The following is a 16,678-nucleotide window of genomic DNA, read 5'->3' on the forward strand; positions in this document are numbered from 1 at the left end:
TTCAGGTGGTAATTTGTGAAGACAGCTTTTATTTAGTTAACCAGAGTTTTCTATTTATTGTATTGTGGTGGGTTTCAACATTTAACAAGATTATCCTTCAGGAATGAAAGTCCGAATATACAGCGTTGTGGCTATAAAATTAAATACTTAGCTCCATGCTTACGATACTAATCGGCACGTAATGGTGTAATGACATATTAGTAATTCCAAATATTTATTTTAGTTCATTATTCAAACTCTTTTGTTTGAGTTCAGGCTGAGACTTTACAGATTGTTTTGCAGCTCTCTGTATAAAATATGTTCCGAGATGGATGCCTGTGAAGAAAATCCCAGCTACAAGAAGCCAGTTCTTTCTGATCCATTTGCTATTTTTCATTTCTTCTTTCAAACTCAAGCTCAGACTCAAAGCTGCTTCTTTCTATAAGAAATAAAAATAAAACATTTTAGAGAAATAATTCCAAAACATTTAATAGATTGTAGTTTAGTAATTACTTTTAATGCTCTGCTCCTTCTTTAGAAAAAGGAACTATCCACTGGCACAAACCTCCCAAAATGAGAAATGTAAATCAACTTAGACTGAACATTCATTTCTTTATTCTTCAATGAATCCCTGCATGAAAAAGTATTGATATTTTAATAATTTTGGAATGCACAGTAACACAGCTAGAAAGCTTACAGTACAGTTATTCAAGTATGATATATGCTTCTAGAAGACAAATGCCATGTGAAACGCATAGAGTTTGGTCTCTGGGTCCCAAATGTTTTTATTCTCTTACATCAAGATCTGGTGTTGTTTCTTCTCTAAGTTTCGTTTGCTTGGAAACCTTAGGTGTGAATACAAGTGCATTTATATCAAATCCTGCTTATAAATAATTATGAAAATGAGATAACTGTTGGGATTCCTAATACAGACACTCTCTAATGTTCAGTCGACATCCAGCTAGACAAATCCACACAACACATTTACCAAAGAATAAACCATGTTTTAATTTTAAATATTTGGCTAAATTCAGAGCAGTTTCCTGTAGTTTTACCCAATCAATCAATGATTGTCAGTTTCGATGTCCTATATCTAACCGTCCCCCAAATTTTGGCTAATGACAATAAATACAAAAGCCAGGGAATGTGCTGGATGACAAGGAGAAAAATAGGATCTGATTTGCAATGTGATCTCAAAGAGGGTAAATAATATAAAATGCTATCATTTACCAAGTGTGCTAGCGCTTGTACTAGTTTCCTTAACGAGGTTGGAAGAAGCGTGCCTGAGGCATAAAATACTGATACTATAATAATATGTGGAAAGGATAAAAATCTCAGGTCATAGACCTTATCTGTTGAGGCTTGGTGCTTTGAAGGTAAAGGTTCAGCCAATTATTAGTTATTTTCAGGAATATGCTAACCATTGGACAGTGTTTAGCACAAATAAAACTAATTGAACTACTCAGACTACAGTACTACCCAGAGCTGTCTATGGCACAATATGATACAGACCAAAAAGGTGATTTGAAGATGTGCAAAGAAGATGTGAAGAGAACAAGGGAATGCTATGCAAAGTGTTCTTTTGGTTACCACTCCTCCCAATTTAGTTAAAGGGCTGTAACCATGGCAACTGGGCCCAAATAAAGTGAAAGCAATGATGGCCAGCTTTCTCCCTGCAATGATAAAGCTATAGTCATCTCTTTTTATAGCACGAGGAGGAAAAAAAGTTCCTGTTCATCTTATGCAAGGAACAACAAAGGTACTTAAATATTATTTCAAAGGTTATTTTAGATTTGGCAAAATCTGTGAAATACATTTAAATGAAAGCTTAGTGAAGTGACTTCCATACATAAATTTGCACGTTACAACACACACACACACACACAAACCACAAATCATAACAGAGACTGTGATTAATAAAGTGATTTCTCTAGTTACTTTTCAATACATAATAGTGACATACGACTTTTCAAAAGCAGAATGCCAAATTGGCACCTCTAACAGTCTTGTGGTAGTGAGACCAGTAACCACATCTTTTGGCTAATATCTCTATAAAATGAGAAAGGAAGAGAGTGTTGGTGACTCCCAAATCATTTTTAGGATGTCAAAACTTGCTGACTTCTGGTCCTATGTCTAGATCTAGACAAAATAAGGTACAACTGAAAAAAAAAAGAAACGAAACACAGGGCTGGCTTATAGCATAGGTTTGGAAGTGTCAGTTCAGCTATTTCTTTCTTCCTAACAATGTGACCCATTATTCCAAAAGTTACCATCACATGAATGGCCCTGACTATTCCTGGATGCACTGGCCTGGCAGATGGGCTTTTTGCAGTGATGGATAACAATTAAATAATACTAAAACCTACATGAGTATATTCTAAATTCAGAGCTTTAAAATATGATTTAAAGAAATATAAACACGTAAAATATTTTCCTAAAAGGAATCAGGGCTCTTTGGAGAAGTGGCTGATTCTAGGTCTGAGGCAAGAAATAAACTAGATGAACTGGGGACATTTTTCTGCCAAAAAGTAATAATGTTATTAAAGATCACTTGGATCATATCAAAGGGCACAGGAAAAGAAAAAAAAAAAAAACGACACAGGAGTCAACTTGGAGGGAATCTAAGATGGGACAATTTAAGCATTAAAAAGAATACTGACAGTAATAGACTGAGATAATCCAAATTTATTATAAAAACTGATAAAGGGAAATAAACCATATATCTTGCTTTTCCTGTATAAATGCATTTTGAGGGGTAACTGAATAGTTGAGGCAAAGTTGGTCCAGCTACTAAACAGAGAAGAAACAATAGCATTTCAGCAGCATAATTTTGCAACACCTAATGAAGTAATGGACTACACCATCATAGTGGTTGGCAAATTATAGCCCATGGACCATATCCAGCCCACTGCCTATTTTGTAAATAGTTTATTGGCTCACCCTCATGTACTGTGTATGAATGCTTCTGTGCTAGAACTTAAAGTTAAATAGTAAGAGTTACCATTAACTTTTTCAGTGTGATAATATACTTGTGGTTGTATGTGTTTATCCTCACCGTTAAAGATACATACCAAAACCTGAGACTTGCTTAAAAGTATTCCAGCAATAAAAAAAAAAGGGAGGGGATAGCTAAAAAGAGATTGGTAAAATGTTGATAATTGTTAAAGTTGGGGGATGGATACTACAGAGTTGAATATACTATTCCTCTCTATTTGGGGTTTGTTTGCAACTTTCCATAATAAAAGTAAAAATTTTTTAAAATAACGGACAGATACAGCACATTCTTTTGACGTACTTCAACCGCTAGGACATTATTATTCACCTGAAGGTCAAAATGGTATATTAAAATAGAAAATGTTCCACAATTGTAGGGTTACAGTTCTCCACCTGGGGCCAAATGAGTTTCATAATTCATTATTTCTTGGATTTTAGAAATACAATATAGTGTATAACACCATAATCAAAATAATATGGTGTTTAACACCCAGAATCAATATAATCATAATACAGTATAACACTCATGATCAAATACAATATTTCTGCAGTGAAACTAAGTATTCATATTAAGTGGAATAAAGATTAAATTGCCTCATGTCAGTTAAGATCAACTAGCTACGGAGTTATGACAAAACCTTTTAGATTTTAGAACTTTCTGGATTTGGGAATTATTGATAGGGGTCTATAGACCTGAATTATATTACTATATGCTCTTATTTCAGTGACTCTGAAAAGTAACAAATTACTTTGAAGCTAAAATATTAGTCATTCTTTGGTAGCCATGGGGGATTCGTTACAGGACCCCCCACTCAGATACCAAAATCTGCAGATGCTCAAGTCCCTTATATAAAATGGGGAAGTATTTGCATATAACATAGGCATATCCTCCCAGATACTTTAAATCATCTCTAAATTACTTATAATACCAATACAATGGAAATGCTATGTAAGTAGTTGCTTTTTGGAACTTTCTGGAATTATTTTTAAAAATATTTTTGGTCCGTGGTTCACTGAATCTGTGGATTTGGAACCTATGGGTACGGAGGGCTGACTGTAGATATTAAGGAATAAATACAATTAGTTTTATTTATCTTGGAAAAATCAGAGAACAGTAATAAAGAAAAGAACCTTTTGCAAGTTACAGATCTGTAAGTGCGACATGGATTTATGGCAGGGGAAAAACTGCTCCTTTGGATACAATTATGATCCTGGTGACACTGCTAGTGAAAAGGGCAGGACAAGTAATGGACTGACTGTCCTTTCAGGCAAGTGTCAAAGCTTTCTGTGGAACCAACTTTTCTAGAAGCAACTGTAGGATAATATTTTGCCAGTGGTTCATAATAAAAACAACAGGTTAACTCACCAACTTAGGCTTTTATTGTCAGAGCCCTATACTTTCTTAAAGATTATGTTTCCCATTGTTGGAACATGCCATTTGGTTGACCACATTAAATCAAACTCACCTGAAGCTCTCAAGTCTACTATTTCCCTGGGAGGTAGTTCTTCTCAGGACTTGTGACTGCCACTCTGCCTGGCTCAGGAAGGTCATCCTTATTAGGAATTTGGAAGACAGGGCTGCTTTTGATCCTGTGCCACCCCAAATGTATGAGCCCAACTAGAGGTACCATAACAATCAGAACTTTGTAGTCTCTCCAGAATTTCTGAAAGCTCATAGTGCTTCAGCATTAGTGCACCTAAGAAAAGGCCAACAGTTAAAAGAAACAAAATAAAAAAAATCCCTCAAATTACATCTATATATACCACCACAAGCAGAATATTGCACTCTAATAAAAGCTGCCTGTTAAAAGTTTTTGGTTACAATACATTGCAATGTTAATTAACAAAAAGAGACGTTGTAGACTTAAAGGGATGGCAGGAAATCAGGCTTGGTAAGCTTATAAAGTAATACTAAACGTTTAGCCAGAAACTGTAAAGGAGCAATATTACCCGCTCGGAAAGCCACTGGAATCTTTGGAAACACTCATGCATCAGAATCGTTTTCTGGGCTTCCCTGGTGGCGCAGTGGTTGAGAGTCCGCCTGCCGATGCAGGGGACACGGGTTCGTGCCCCGGTCCGGGAAGATCCCACATGCCGCGGAGCGGCTAGGCCCGTGAGCCATGGCCGCTGGGCCTGCGCGTCCGGAGCCTGTGCTCCGCAACGGGAGAGGCCATAGCAGTGAGAGGCCTGCGTACCGCCAAAAAAAAATCGTTTTCTTCATTGGTCCCCACCTTTTTGGCACCAGGGACCGGTTTCATGGAAGACAATTTTTCCACGGACAGGGGTGGGGGGTGTGGGGCAGATGGTTCAGGAGGTAGTGCGAGCGGTGGGGAGCGGCAGATAAAGCTTCGCTGGCTGGCCACCGCTCACCTCCTGCTGTGCGGTCCGGTTCCTAATAGGCCTGGACCAGTACTGGTCCACGGCCTGGGGGGTGGGGATCCTTGGTTTTCTTTATATAATTAAGTATACTTTCTCTGAGCCATAATGAAGTTAGATTTTTTAAAAAAATATATTTAGTCACAATTTTCACAGAAGAATCAAATGGCAATCTTAAATATGCAGTGAGAATTCAGATTCTGCATTCTGACAGGATGTGAGTGATGATGCTTCAACTGAGATTGAGTCATGCATGGATTCCAACTGTAGCAAAAGACTTTTGGTTTGGACTCTATGAATTAATGCCATTTCCACATTTATGTGCTGAACCACTGGATTTTAAAGTGTTTACCCTTATCTCTAATAACTATACCCTACAGGGGTTACTGTCAATCCAGTTTACATGAAGAAATTGGGGCCAGTAACTTGCCTGGAGTTTCAAAGCTCAGTAGTATTGAGAACAGTCTTTCTGCTCTATCTTTGATTTGGAAAGCATGGAGTGTAGCCCAGGAAGTCTGTTTCTGATGATCCGCTGGGTTTGGGAACTTGAGTCCGTACAACTGGACTCCTTATACTTTTTCACTTAAGGGCACTCACTAGGCTTTAGTGATTAGCTTATAGACTTGTGATGCTATGAATGGACCTGCTCTCCAAGTTCTTTTCTGGGCACAGGACAGTAAGGACTGCTTCTTCATCTACAGGATAAACTAAGAATTAGGTTCAATTGCATGTATATGAGTTTCAGTATCGTAAAATTTCTTACAGTAATTTTGTGTGAATGCCTTTAGAAAAATGCCTGAACAGAATTTTCACTTATTCCTTCCCTTTTAAATCAAGATTAATATACAGGACTAGTGAGCTAAATACCTAAATTGTCTCTGTGTTCCGTATATACATATTAGAAAAAACAGAAGGCTTAGAGTTATGCCTATGTACATATATTACTCCCAGCATTAGAAACCATTTCTCGTTGAGGTCCAAATTCACATTTAATAAGGACTTTGTTGCTAAGCTTAAACAAGTTAATAGATGGAAAAAACATGGCCTACTTTGTAACTCCAAGTATTTTATGCCTTTTTCTTTTCTAAAGTGCTTTGGCATCCTATACACTTCTTGCAGCCTTTAGAGACCACACCTTTTATTGACATGCTCATGTTCTATCTTTGGAAAAAGTCAATCACAAATAACTGTATCATGATTACATTTCCTTGCAAAGTCCACTGTGCAAAAGCCTTTGGGACATTTGAGATTTGAGGAAACAATAAAACCACTGGGGGAGGCACCGGGTGACTCGGAGTAAGTAATGAGGGAAGAACTACAGTAAGGGTTACTTCCTAGATGGAAGGAGGGACTGAGGGTGCACCAAAGTCAACCGGCTTGTGTTGACTGATAGGTGGTATTTTTGTCCACAAAATACCTTGAATTAAAGGGTTAGAAGATACTGTCCTTCACATCCAGTCTCAGTACCTAAGGTGACTTTAACACCTCCAACTCTGTCCCTCTCAACACGAGCTTATCAAGTCACAGTGCTTTTCATAGATGGCATCTCTGCTCTTCACTGTTTACTTCTCATGATCACTAACATAACTAACATATGATATGTTAGTTTTGTTAGTTTTGTTTGTTTGTTACTTTTTCCTGAGTTGCAAACTTTTAGGAAAACAGCTTACAGCAAAGAGTCATTTGGATAAAAGGATATAATAATAAAGTTGACATAAATAACTCAATAATTAAAATTCAGAACAAATTAAAGTACAAGCTATAACAGCAATCTCTGGAAAGTGTGGTACTATTCTCTCCATGTAGGTCACAGGATGAAATGTGATGTATTGAGAATTAGGATCAGATTAGGATCAAGTTAGCTCCCTGTACTCAATACATCTTTGGGTCATCACTGTGTTAAGGACAAAGGAGGGTGCTCCATTTTATTTATGTTGTGCTTAACTACTATTTTTTTTTTTTTTTTTTTTTGTGGTACGCGGGCCTCTCACTGTTGTGGCCTCTCCTGTTGCGGAGCACAGGCTCCGGACACGCAGGCTCAGCGGCCATGGCTCACGGGCCCAGCCGCTCCGCAGCATGTGGGATCTTCCCGGACCAGGGCACGAACCCGTGTACCCTGCATCGGCAGGTGGACTCTCAACCACTGCGCCACCAGGGAAGCCCCAGACTACTATTCTTTTCCACTAGAATAACTTAAGGATCTATGCATCTTTTTGTAGATATAGGTTTAGTTAAACCTGGGAATTAGTACCTATTCAGGCTGAAAACTCTTATTTGCCAAATTACCACTGAGGCCCAGTAACAGCACTTCCTGGTTAGTAACTGATGTGGACTGATTTAATGATTAATTGCTGTAATATTTGCTCAACACCTACATGCCCCCATTTCCTCAAATTCTCCATATCTCACACATTGATTTGGCTAATGGGGGTGAGAGAGCAGGTAACTATTTTCTGATGATTATCCTGTTGTCCTTTGAGAGGCTTGGAAAATTATTAGGATCAGGATGACAGGGCTTTTTACTTTACAAAGTACTTTCACAGTCTTCACATTTAAATCCACATAAAAACACTTGAGTATCACACCATCTGCATGATAGTCCATCTCCACCAAGCAAAATGGACTATTTTTAAATGGCACAGTAACCTTCACCTACTTCATTTCGCTTAATAGCTTTCCAGCATTTTACATGTATTCTGTTGCTTAAATAACCCATATTCTATGGCCAGACAAGTTAGACTTCACTAAATAAGGCTCATTGTTAGTTGTAAGAAGAAGACAACAAACTAGTCAGTGAAATGATGCATTCCTTATTTTCTTCATATCTTCTTGTGGAGCTTTTAAATACAGTCCATATATTTTGGGGATAAAATTTTGATTTAACCCATTTTTTTCTCCTAAAGTCTTTTCGTGGGTTTTTTTTTCCAAAATGAAAATCAGCATTACTGCCGTTTTCTAAAAAATATAAAATTGTCTTACTTTTTTAAGTTAGAAAATACAGATGTAAGAAAAAGAAAGCTAAAATATCTGTAGCCATTTTGGTTTTCACAAAAATGTGATTAGAATATACATGCTGTTTTGTAATCGTTTCTTCCCCCAAGAATACAAATCTTCATTATGATTTTCAGTGGCTGTATAGCTTTTGATTTATGGCAATGCCCTAATTTGACAGATCGCTGATTGATAGAAATTTGAGATTTTTTTCAGTGCTTTATTGCTAAATATGCTAAGAATAATAAGTATTTTTGTAAATTCTCCAGAGCCCATGCTCATAGCTGCTACATGCTGCTTCTCAGGATGATACAAAGTCTTACTAGAATACCTAACAATTAACTCATTTTTCTTTTTTTTTTTTTTTTGCGGTACGCGGGCCTCTCACTGTTGTGGCCTCTCCCGTTGCGGACCACATGCTCCGGACGCGCAGGCTCAGCGGCCATGGCTCACGGGCCCAGCTGCTCCGCGGCATGTGGGATCTTCCCAGACCGGGGCACGAACCCGTGTCCCCTGCATCGGCAGGCGGACTCTCAACCACTGCGCCACCAGGGAAACCCTAACTCATTTTTCAAATGAACTTACGAGATGGTTTTTAAAACCGTGACTTTTACAAAGGTTCTCGGTGCTGGGCAGCAGGGAGACAGGGAGCTCCAACTTGGGGGATGAAAAACGAAGCTAGATACAGCTTATCTTAAAATGGTCCTTCCCCCCAAACATTTGGCAACAAGTTATTCCAGGTGGTATGGAACTATTTTATGGACTCGAGAGATTCCTGTGTCTGAAACAAAAATTTCTCAAGAATATGCTCAACATGATCAGATTTGTTGGGCAATAAGAGGATGGTTTCTAAAATAAGCTAGTGCTTGCTGTTCATTCACTGAGCCTTTCAAGTTTGCTTGGAGTAAAGCAGCAACAGAAATAACAGCAGGAAGACTTCTTTCCTCTCCTTACCCTCCTTTAGTCTGCCTGCCACTGCCCTTATCTTTCCTGAATCTTATTTAAACACACTCCTAAAAAAAAACCAAATAAACAAAACCAGAAGGTATGGAACGCTTTTGATGGAGGAAACCAAGAGAAAGGAAATGAGATTAGTAAATTTTACATTAAGTAAAACAGAAAGTAGATGTTTATGGCTTTATCCATTGAAATGCCTTTTGTTTAGAAAATGTTTAGAGGCCATCAACACAGATTATGCTTTCTTATACTCTTCTTTCAAAAATGTATACTTTGCATTATTCAAAAGGTTTCATATTTTTTCTCATTTTGTTTTCATAGCAATTTTATGAGACCACTTTATACATGAGGAAATTCTAAATGATTGATTCCAAAATTACTGTCAGCTAATTGTGGCACTCATCTTAGATTCTGGAGTCCTAAAAGTCTTGGTTGGTATTCTTAACAGCAATTTTCAAAAGTCAAGAATTAGTATCCCAGCTTTGGCAATAAGAGTCAATCAGAATTTCCAGTGCACGATGATGGACGAGAACATTCTGGGTGCATGGTGCACACTTGTGAGGGTCACTGAAGAAGGCAAGTATCCTGGTGCATTACACCTGGCATGTTTTTCTTCTCATGTCAGGTACACTGGAGGTTAACAAGTCTTGTGCCACTTGGTCCAAAATGAGAGGGTAAAAAAGCCTATCTCCTCCAAAAACACACCCATGATCTACTAATGGTTGAGATCAGTGGGGCTAATTTTAGTTCAGTTTTTTTAGCTTAGTTCTTAGTACGGAATGAATAGAGAGAAATTAATGAACAGAATGGAGAAAAGCTTGCTGTATCTCTGCCTCATTAAAATATCGTCATCTTTTTGAGTGCATATAAAGGCCAAGAAAGGAAAACACTGAGAGATATGCTTCAGACCACAAATACTCTTTACATTTAAGGCACTAATGTGTCTAGAACAGCAACTTTCCCTCCCCTCAATTTGTATTACAGAGATTACCAGCTCTTCAATTTCTACCATTAAGGCCTCTGACAGGCTTACTGAAACTTGTTACATTCCAAGCCAAAGGAGGGTTTCTTGGCGCTAGAACTGGTCAGTAAGGTGAAGGGCAAAGAAGGGCAAAAAAGCAGTTAAGCTCCCTAGGAAATCCTAAACAACCTGGCTCTGGCTATCAGATTACTCTTTCTATGGAGCATCAGGTCAATTAAAACCACCACGCTTAGCTACTGATTAGGCCTACAACAACCTGGACGCAGGAAATACTCTGTGGAAGGTTCTCATTTTGCCTACTGGGCTTGCTGGACGCCACCTGCTGGTCTTTTGGACACAGTGTAAGGTAAATTCTTTATGTCTTCATTGCTGCTCTGCTTAAAGTATTTGGGAAAAAACAGTAATGTTTAACAATTTTTAAAAAACTACTGAATGTAACTTAAACATGGAGAACGCTAAACAGAACGTTGAACAATTAATTAACCCAGCTCTTGTGACTGCAATATTCGATGAAGTTTATTGGAATTGTACAATGCCTTTTCTTTTAGCATGGCAATGTTGGTTTTTAAGGATCTGTGAATTCTTCATTCCTGAGTTCCAATGACTAACCCTGAAAATAGTTCTTTTTATCCTCAATTGTTAATACAGCAGTTCACATTTTGGCAGTTTTTGTGTACACATTAGAAAGGACTGCATGTTGTCTTCAGGCCTATTCAACTGACGGGCGTGCTAAAGAGAACAATAGCTTCCTTTTTTCTTTTTCTTTTCTAACTACATCACCTAAAATAACAGCTTTGCTGAGCTTTTCCAGTCTTGGAAAAACACAGGTACCAAAAATGTTACTGTCAATTCTCGATGAACTGAATGGACTACACCTGAGTTCTAAAGTTTCCATTCTGCAAAATCCTACCCCTACCTTGACCTACAGGCAGTAGCTGGGCTGCTGACAGCACAGCCTCATCAGGAGCGGGTCAGGAGTACGCACAGAGTACGGTGAAGGTCAAGTTATGTGTAAGCATTTCATGATCTCGGTTATCCCCCACTGTTACAGTGAATTCAATGTATTTATAAATAAATAATATACTGAAAGCATCACGAATTTTATAGGGGAGCTTTACTAACTGTCAACAGCCTAAGATGTGACAAGTGAGTGACTGATTAGCGACTAATGAGGAAGAGACAGTCTTACTGGCAGGCTGTGGTTTATCAGAAAGGTTTGGAGCGTTGTTATAAAGTTTACAGAGTTGTCTGAGAATCTTTCCATCCCCTTTCACTGTCTTTACATCTGGCTGCCATTTGATGCCCAGATTGGTGGAGGAAGGGGACTGGGTACCATGCAGACAGCAGACTGTTCCAGATTAAGTGTGCAGCTGATTGGGTCCTTAGTACTGCAGCAATGACTTTATGTTCCCCTGGTCAGCTCTGAATCCCAAATGGGTTGGTTTCTGTCTTCATCATTTCTGAGATTTCTATTTTACTCTCTACCTTCGTTTCTGCAGGTAACCTACTGGCCAGAGGAAACCGTGGCTACTGGGTAGGAGCCCCTCCACTTCCTGCTCCCACATGCCCACCTCAGCTCCCATCTTCACCTCCTTCCTCAGTGTCTCAGAGGAAGGCCTGGCACTTCTGTTATCTGTGCTCCAGCCGGTCCCACGTGCTGCTTTGTCTTCACGGTTCCACCTCCATTAACCCCCCTCTTCTACCTTCCACCTCCCACTTGGAATTGGTCTTCCTCCTATGTAAAACCTGACCATTTTTCTCCATTGAAAAGAACTAAAAACAAATTCCCCAATGTAGCTGCCCTTTACCAGCCTTCCTTCCAGTACTACACACTCTGATTCCTTTCAAATAACGCATGTTTCTAGAGCCACTGCCCACTTCCATCTTCAAACCCAAGTAATTTGCTTTTGCCCCACTCTCCATGGAAACTGCCCTGACTATAAAGATCGCCCATCTCTCCCTTTCTCCGTGATCTCTCTGCACCACTTCTGATGAGTTCTTAAAACTCTTTACGTACCTGAGACTAGTCTGATCCTTCTCAGTCTCCTTTAATGACCCCTTGGTTTCCATCCACCTACTCCCCCTTCTCAAAGCTCTGTCCTGGGCCGTCTTCCCCCCATGTTCGTTTCCTGGGTGGCCTCATTCACATCCAAAGCTTCTGTTTTAACACATCCACCAATGACTCCCACATCTACATCTTCAGCTTAAACCCACTTATCCCACTGTTATTCCCCACAAGTGTCTAAACTCATCTCATATAACGACGAATCCTCTTTCCTTCCCAAACTGCTGTTCCTCCTCTGCTTCCTGTTTTGTTTCTTAAAAAAAGGCATTATCAAAATAATAATAATAATAATAAATAAAAAATAAAAAAGGCATTATCTACCATGCCATTCAGTTAGAAAATCTGGATATAGTGGACTCTGCCCTGTTCCTTATATTCCTCATCAAGTCAGTCACTCAATCCTCCATTTGACATGACATTTCTTTTATGTAATTTCTCCCCACAGCTACAGTCCAGACCCTCATTACCTCATGATCTCCTCGCTTCTAGTCCAATGGTTCTCAAAGTGTGGTCCCCTCACCACAGGCAGTAGCATCATCTGGGAATTTACCAGAAACGCAAAATCTTGGGCTGCTGCTGACCTACTGAATCAGAACTCTAGGTTGGGATCCAGCAATCTGTGTTTTAACAAATTCTTTAGGTAATTCTGAAGCTTAAGTCTGAGAACCACTGTTCGAGTCTATTGCCCACTAATCCATTCTCTACCCTCTTAACACAGCCATCTTGGGGAAAACAACAACAAATACATTCATGTTTCTGCTTTGCTTAGAAGCCTTCAGTGACATTTTTGACTAGAAGGTGAAACCTACATTTCTTAGTACAGCACAAAAAGCCCACCAGGATCTAGTTCCAGAAGGGAAAGCACAGCAAATTATTTTAGTAAGGATGTATTGTTGTGTAGTGATTAAGGGGATGAGTTGTGGAATCCTACTGCCTGGGCTTTCCATCTCTGCCTTACCACTTTGCAACTGGCTGTGACCTTGGATGAGTCACTTAACCTCACAATGCCTCAGTCCCATCACCCATAAAATGAGAATAATATTGACATCCATCACAAGGCTGTTGTGCAGTTATCACAATACCTGGCACTCAGACTGGACCCTGTGACTGTTAGCTATTATTTTGATTATTTCAAAAGGTTAAAAAATAACATTACTGGTGTCAACCTTGAGTGTAGAAAGAGAGGTCTGGAATGACTAAGGCAATTGGGTCCATAAACTATAGGCAGTTTCAGTTAGTCCAGATGTGAATAAAACCCCCAGATTCTCAAGAAAGAGGTTCTGACGTCTTCGGGGCTATTTTGATTACAGTAGGGTAGATCTGTAATCAGATTCCAGGATGTTATAGAAAAGATAACACTCAGGCTCCTAAAGTGAGGGCCAGGAAAGCTAATCATGAAGGAAACCGGAAAACTCAAGGACAGAGCAAAATAGCAAAGACAGGGTGAGAGTTTCATATTTATTTCTCTGATAACAGTTAATGAAGTTAAAGTTGCCAGTGATTAAACATGAGAGTCCTAGTGTGATGAAGCTCTGAGTAACGATGGAAATCAAATTCTAACCTCCCGCACAAGTTACGATCTTAGGCAAATTACTTCTTTCCTGCCTCAATTTCATAGTCTGTAACATGGGGCTATATAATGAGGATTCCTAAGTATATATCTATGTATTTATTGCTTAGTTCAGTGTCTAATACGTGAGAAGTATTCAAGGCATGGTAGTGATTATTATTACTGTACGTACAGTATCTTCAATACACATCATATATAAAGACAGGCACTTCTGGAGATTCCTGTTTGACTAAAGCTCCTGGTAGTGCTGAGACAGGACTGACTGGATGAAGAGAGTTGAAGTTATGCTCTCCTTCCAGGGCAATGGGTATCCAATGACTGGTCACTGCAGTGGTACAAAGGCCTGGCGGTTCACCCAACTTGGGCCAACTATGAAGGCCCAACCCAGCACCGGATTTCCTGTGAGACTGGTGGAGGCCCTCCTTGGGACTACACTACAGCTCAACTTTTTCTATCCACCCAATCCTGCTTCCTTTCTTCCTTGGTAAGATCCAAAAAGTCCTCCCTAATAAATGTCCTGCCCACAAATCTCCTTAGAGTCTGCTCCCCAGGGAACCCAATCTAGGACAATCTGGAAACATCTTGTTCATTTATCAATGTGCTTGTTTATTGTTTCCTCTTCCATCATTGAATATAAGCTCCATGTGATCAGGGACCATGCCTGTCTTGGTCACTGCTGTATCTGCTAACTCAGCACCGTGTGACAAATACGAATATAAACTGATGACGTTAATGAAGGAAAAACTGCAGGTACAGAGAGCCTCTGAAACAGCAACAGGATTTGTGGATGGTCCAATTTGGGAGGAAGATGTATATGACTTCAGGAGTTCTCCCTCTCAAAAAGATTTCAAAGCCCCGAATCCTGCTTCTGCTTTCAGAGTTGGTACTACCACGCTGTACAGAGTTCTGACATCCAGTTCCACGTCAGAGGGTGGCTCTCACCTCCCAGACAGACACAGGTGGCAGCGCAGGCGCAACTGGTGCTTTCACTGGGACACCTTTTCCTTCTACTTTACGGTGCCGCGCAGATGGGAGAGGAAGGGTCTATACCTGGAACTCTACCTACACCACTGGAACACCTCCTCGCCATCTACATTCCTTCCTGCAGCAAGGATTCACTGCCAACAGCTGTTTTAAAGGTAGATATTCAGCTTTCTAAGGAACCAGCCTCCTCCTATTCCCCGCCCCCAAATATCCTTCAGTGACACCAGTGACCTTTCCGAGCGGGGAGGAGGCGCCCACAAGTCCCCCACCCCTCTCTTCGGCCGGGTAGAGTGCCGGCTTTTCCACCTGCGACCCCGTCACTCTCACCTGCGCACCCGCCGCTGCGCTGCCCCGTCAGCCGCCGCCCGCAGGCCCCTGAAGCCGAGCACCACGCAGCCGCAGCCACCAGTCCTGGCAACTCGCGCCCCGAGCTTGGAGACGGAGCACGCGCAGCTCTGTGGTTGGCGCCGGTCCCACTCGGATTCCTCTTCTCCGAGTTTTCGTGATGTTCTCAGCCGAGAACGCGGTGGCTGAGACCGGAAAGAACAGGGGGTGGAGCTTATTCAGTGTCAATCTCAGCAAGTTATTGAAACTGAAAAACTTAAATAACAGATCAAATGGACTTGTTAAGGCACAGTATCTTCCTTCTGGCGCGCACCTGAGAGGCACTTATTGAACGAAAAAGTGATCAACCGTTCTTGGCGGCTCTCGGGCCTCCTTCATTTGACCAATCACAGAGCGCCGGATTCCGTTGTTCATCGCCAACTCCCCGCCTTCCTTTATGGCTGCCTGGAAAACCTGGAGAAAAGGACTCAACAGCGACCATTTCTGTGGGTCGTGTTGGAGAGCGGTCATGCGCAGTGCGAGCTGGTGGCGCTCAATTAACAGCTTTTGCCCTTAGTCCGCCGTCTGGGGGCCTACGGGGAGTTCAGAAGTTCTCTGTTTCTGTGCCCCTCACCAATTAGATAATTTGCGCACTACGTCCCCATCCTGCTTTTTCGTTCGAGGACAAAAATTGTATTCCCCTGTACTATTAAAAAGAATTGTGGGAGAAATTATGTTCCTGGCTATTTTAAAATTTATCCGGCATTGTGAAAGTCACCTTTACTTTCTAACCTGTGTTTTCTATAATCTTCCTGTTCAAAGATTGGGGAGACTTTTTCCATCCTTGTGCTAGTAATTTTACGGGGTCAAGAAGCACTCTGTGAATGGACTTGAGAACACGGGGAGGGGGAAGGGTAAGCTGGGGCGAAGTGAAAGAGTGGCGTGGACTTATATATACTACCAAATGTAAAATAGATAGCTAGTGGGAAGCAGCCGCATAGCACAGGGAGATCAGCTTGGTGCTTTGTGACCACCTAGAGGGGTGGGATAGGGAGGGTAGGAGGGAGACGCAAGACGGAGGAGATAAGGGGATATATGTATAACTGATTCACTTTGTTATAAAGCAGAAACTAACACACCATTGTAAAACAATTATACTCCAATAAAGATGTTTAAAAGAAAAAAGAAGCACTCTGTACGACAGGAACACTGCGTTTTATTTTTCTCTCGATCACCCCCGCTGTCTAGCACAGTGGGTAACTGATTCTTCACCGACCAATCGTGTTCACCTCGTTCTCGGCCCCTACGTAGTCGTCTTTTGCCGCCATTTTTGTTTTGGGCTCTCGTTGAAAACCGCGAGATCCTGCTCGGAGGCCATTTTTCTTTTGGGCAGATTTCGCGCGCTTCCCGGGCCGCTCGCTTAGTATTTCGCCGCCATCTTCAATCCTGGTTGTGG

At 40.7% G+C, this 16,678-nt stretch overlaps 2 protein-coding genes across 2 annotated transcripts; both read right to left on the bottom strand.

The window, feature by feature from the left end:
- Position 1: 1 nt before the first annotated feature.
- Positions 2-15,323, bottom strand: LOC132437796 (uncharacterized). Its single transcript, XM_060031234.2, has 2 exons — positions 15,226-15,323; positions 2-418 (listed from the first exon to the last, which is right to left on the bottom strand). Exon 2 carries the CDS (start codon positions 374-376, stop codon positions 215-217), a length of 162 nt encoding a protein of 53 aa, XP_059887217.1. The 5' UTR covers positions 377-418; positions 15,226-15,323; the 3' UTR covers positions 2-214.
- Positions 4,440-15,348, bottom strand: LOC138414269 (uncharacterized). Its single transcript, XM_069541377.1, has 2 exons — positions 15,226-15,348; positions 4,440-4,670 (listed from the first exon to the last, which is right to left on the bottom strand). Exon 2 carries the CDS (start codon positions 4,647-4,649, stop codon positions 4,458-4,460), a length of 192 nt encoding a protein of 63 aa, XP_069397478.1. The 5' UTR covers positions 4,650-4,670; positions 15,226-15,348; the 3' UTR covers positions 4,440-4,457.
- Between the last annotated feature and the right edge of the window lie 1,330 nt (positions 15,349-16,678).

The sequence above is a fragment of the Delphinus delphis genome, chromosome 15 (assembly GCF_949987515.2).
Source record: "Delphinus delphis chromosome 15, mDelDel1.2, whole genome shotgun sequence".
Classification (NCBI taxonomy): Eukaryota; Metazoa; Chordata; class Mammalia; order Artiodactyla; family Delphinidae; genus Delphinus; species Delphinus delphis.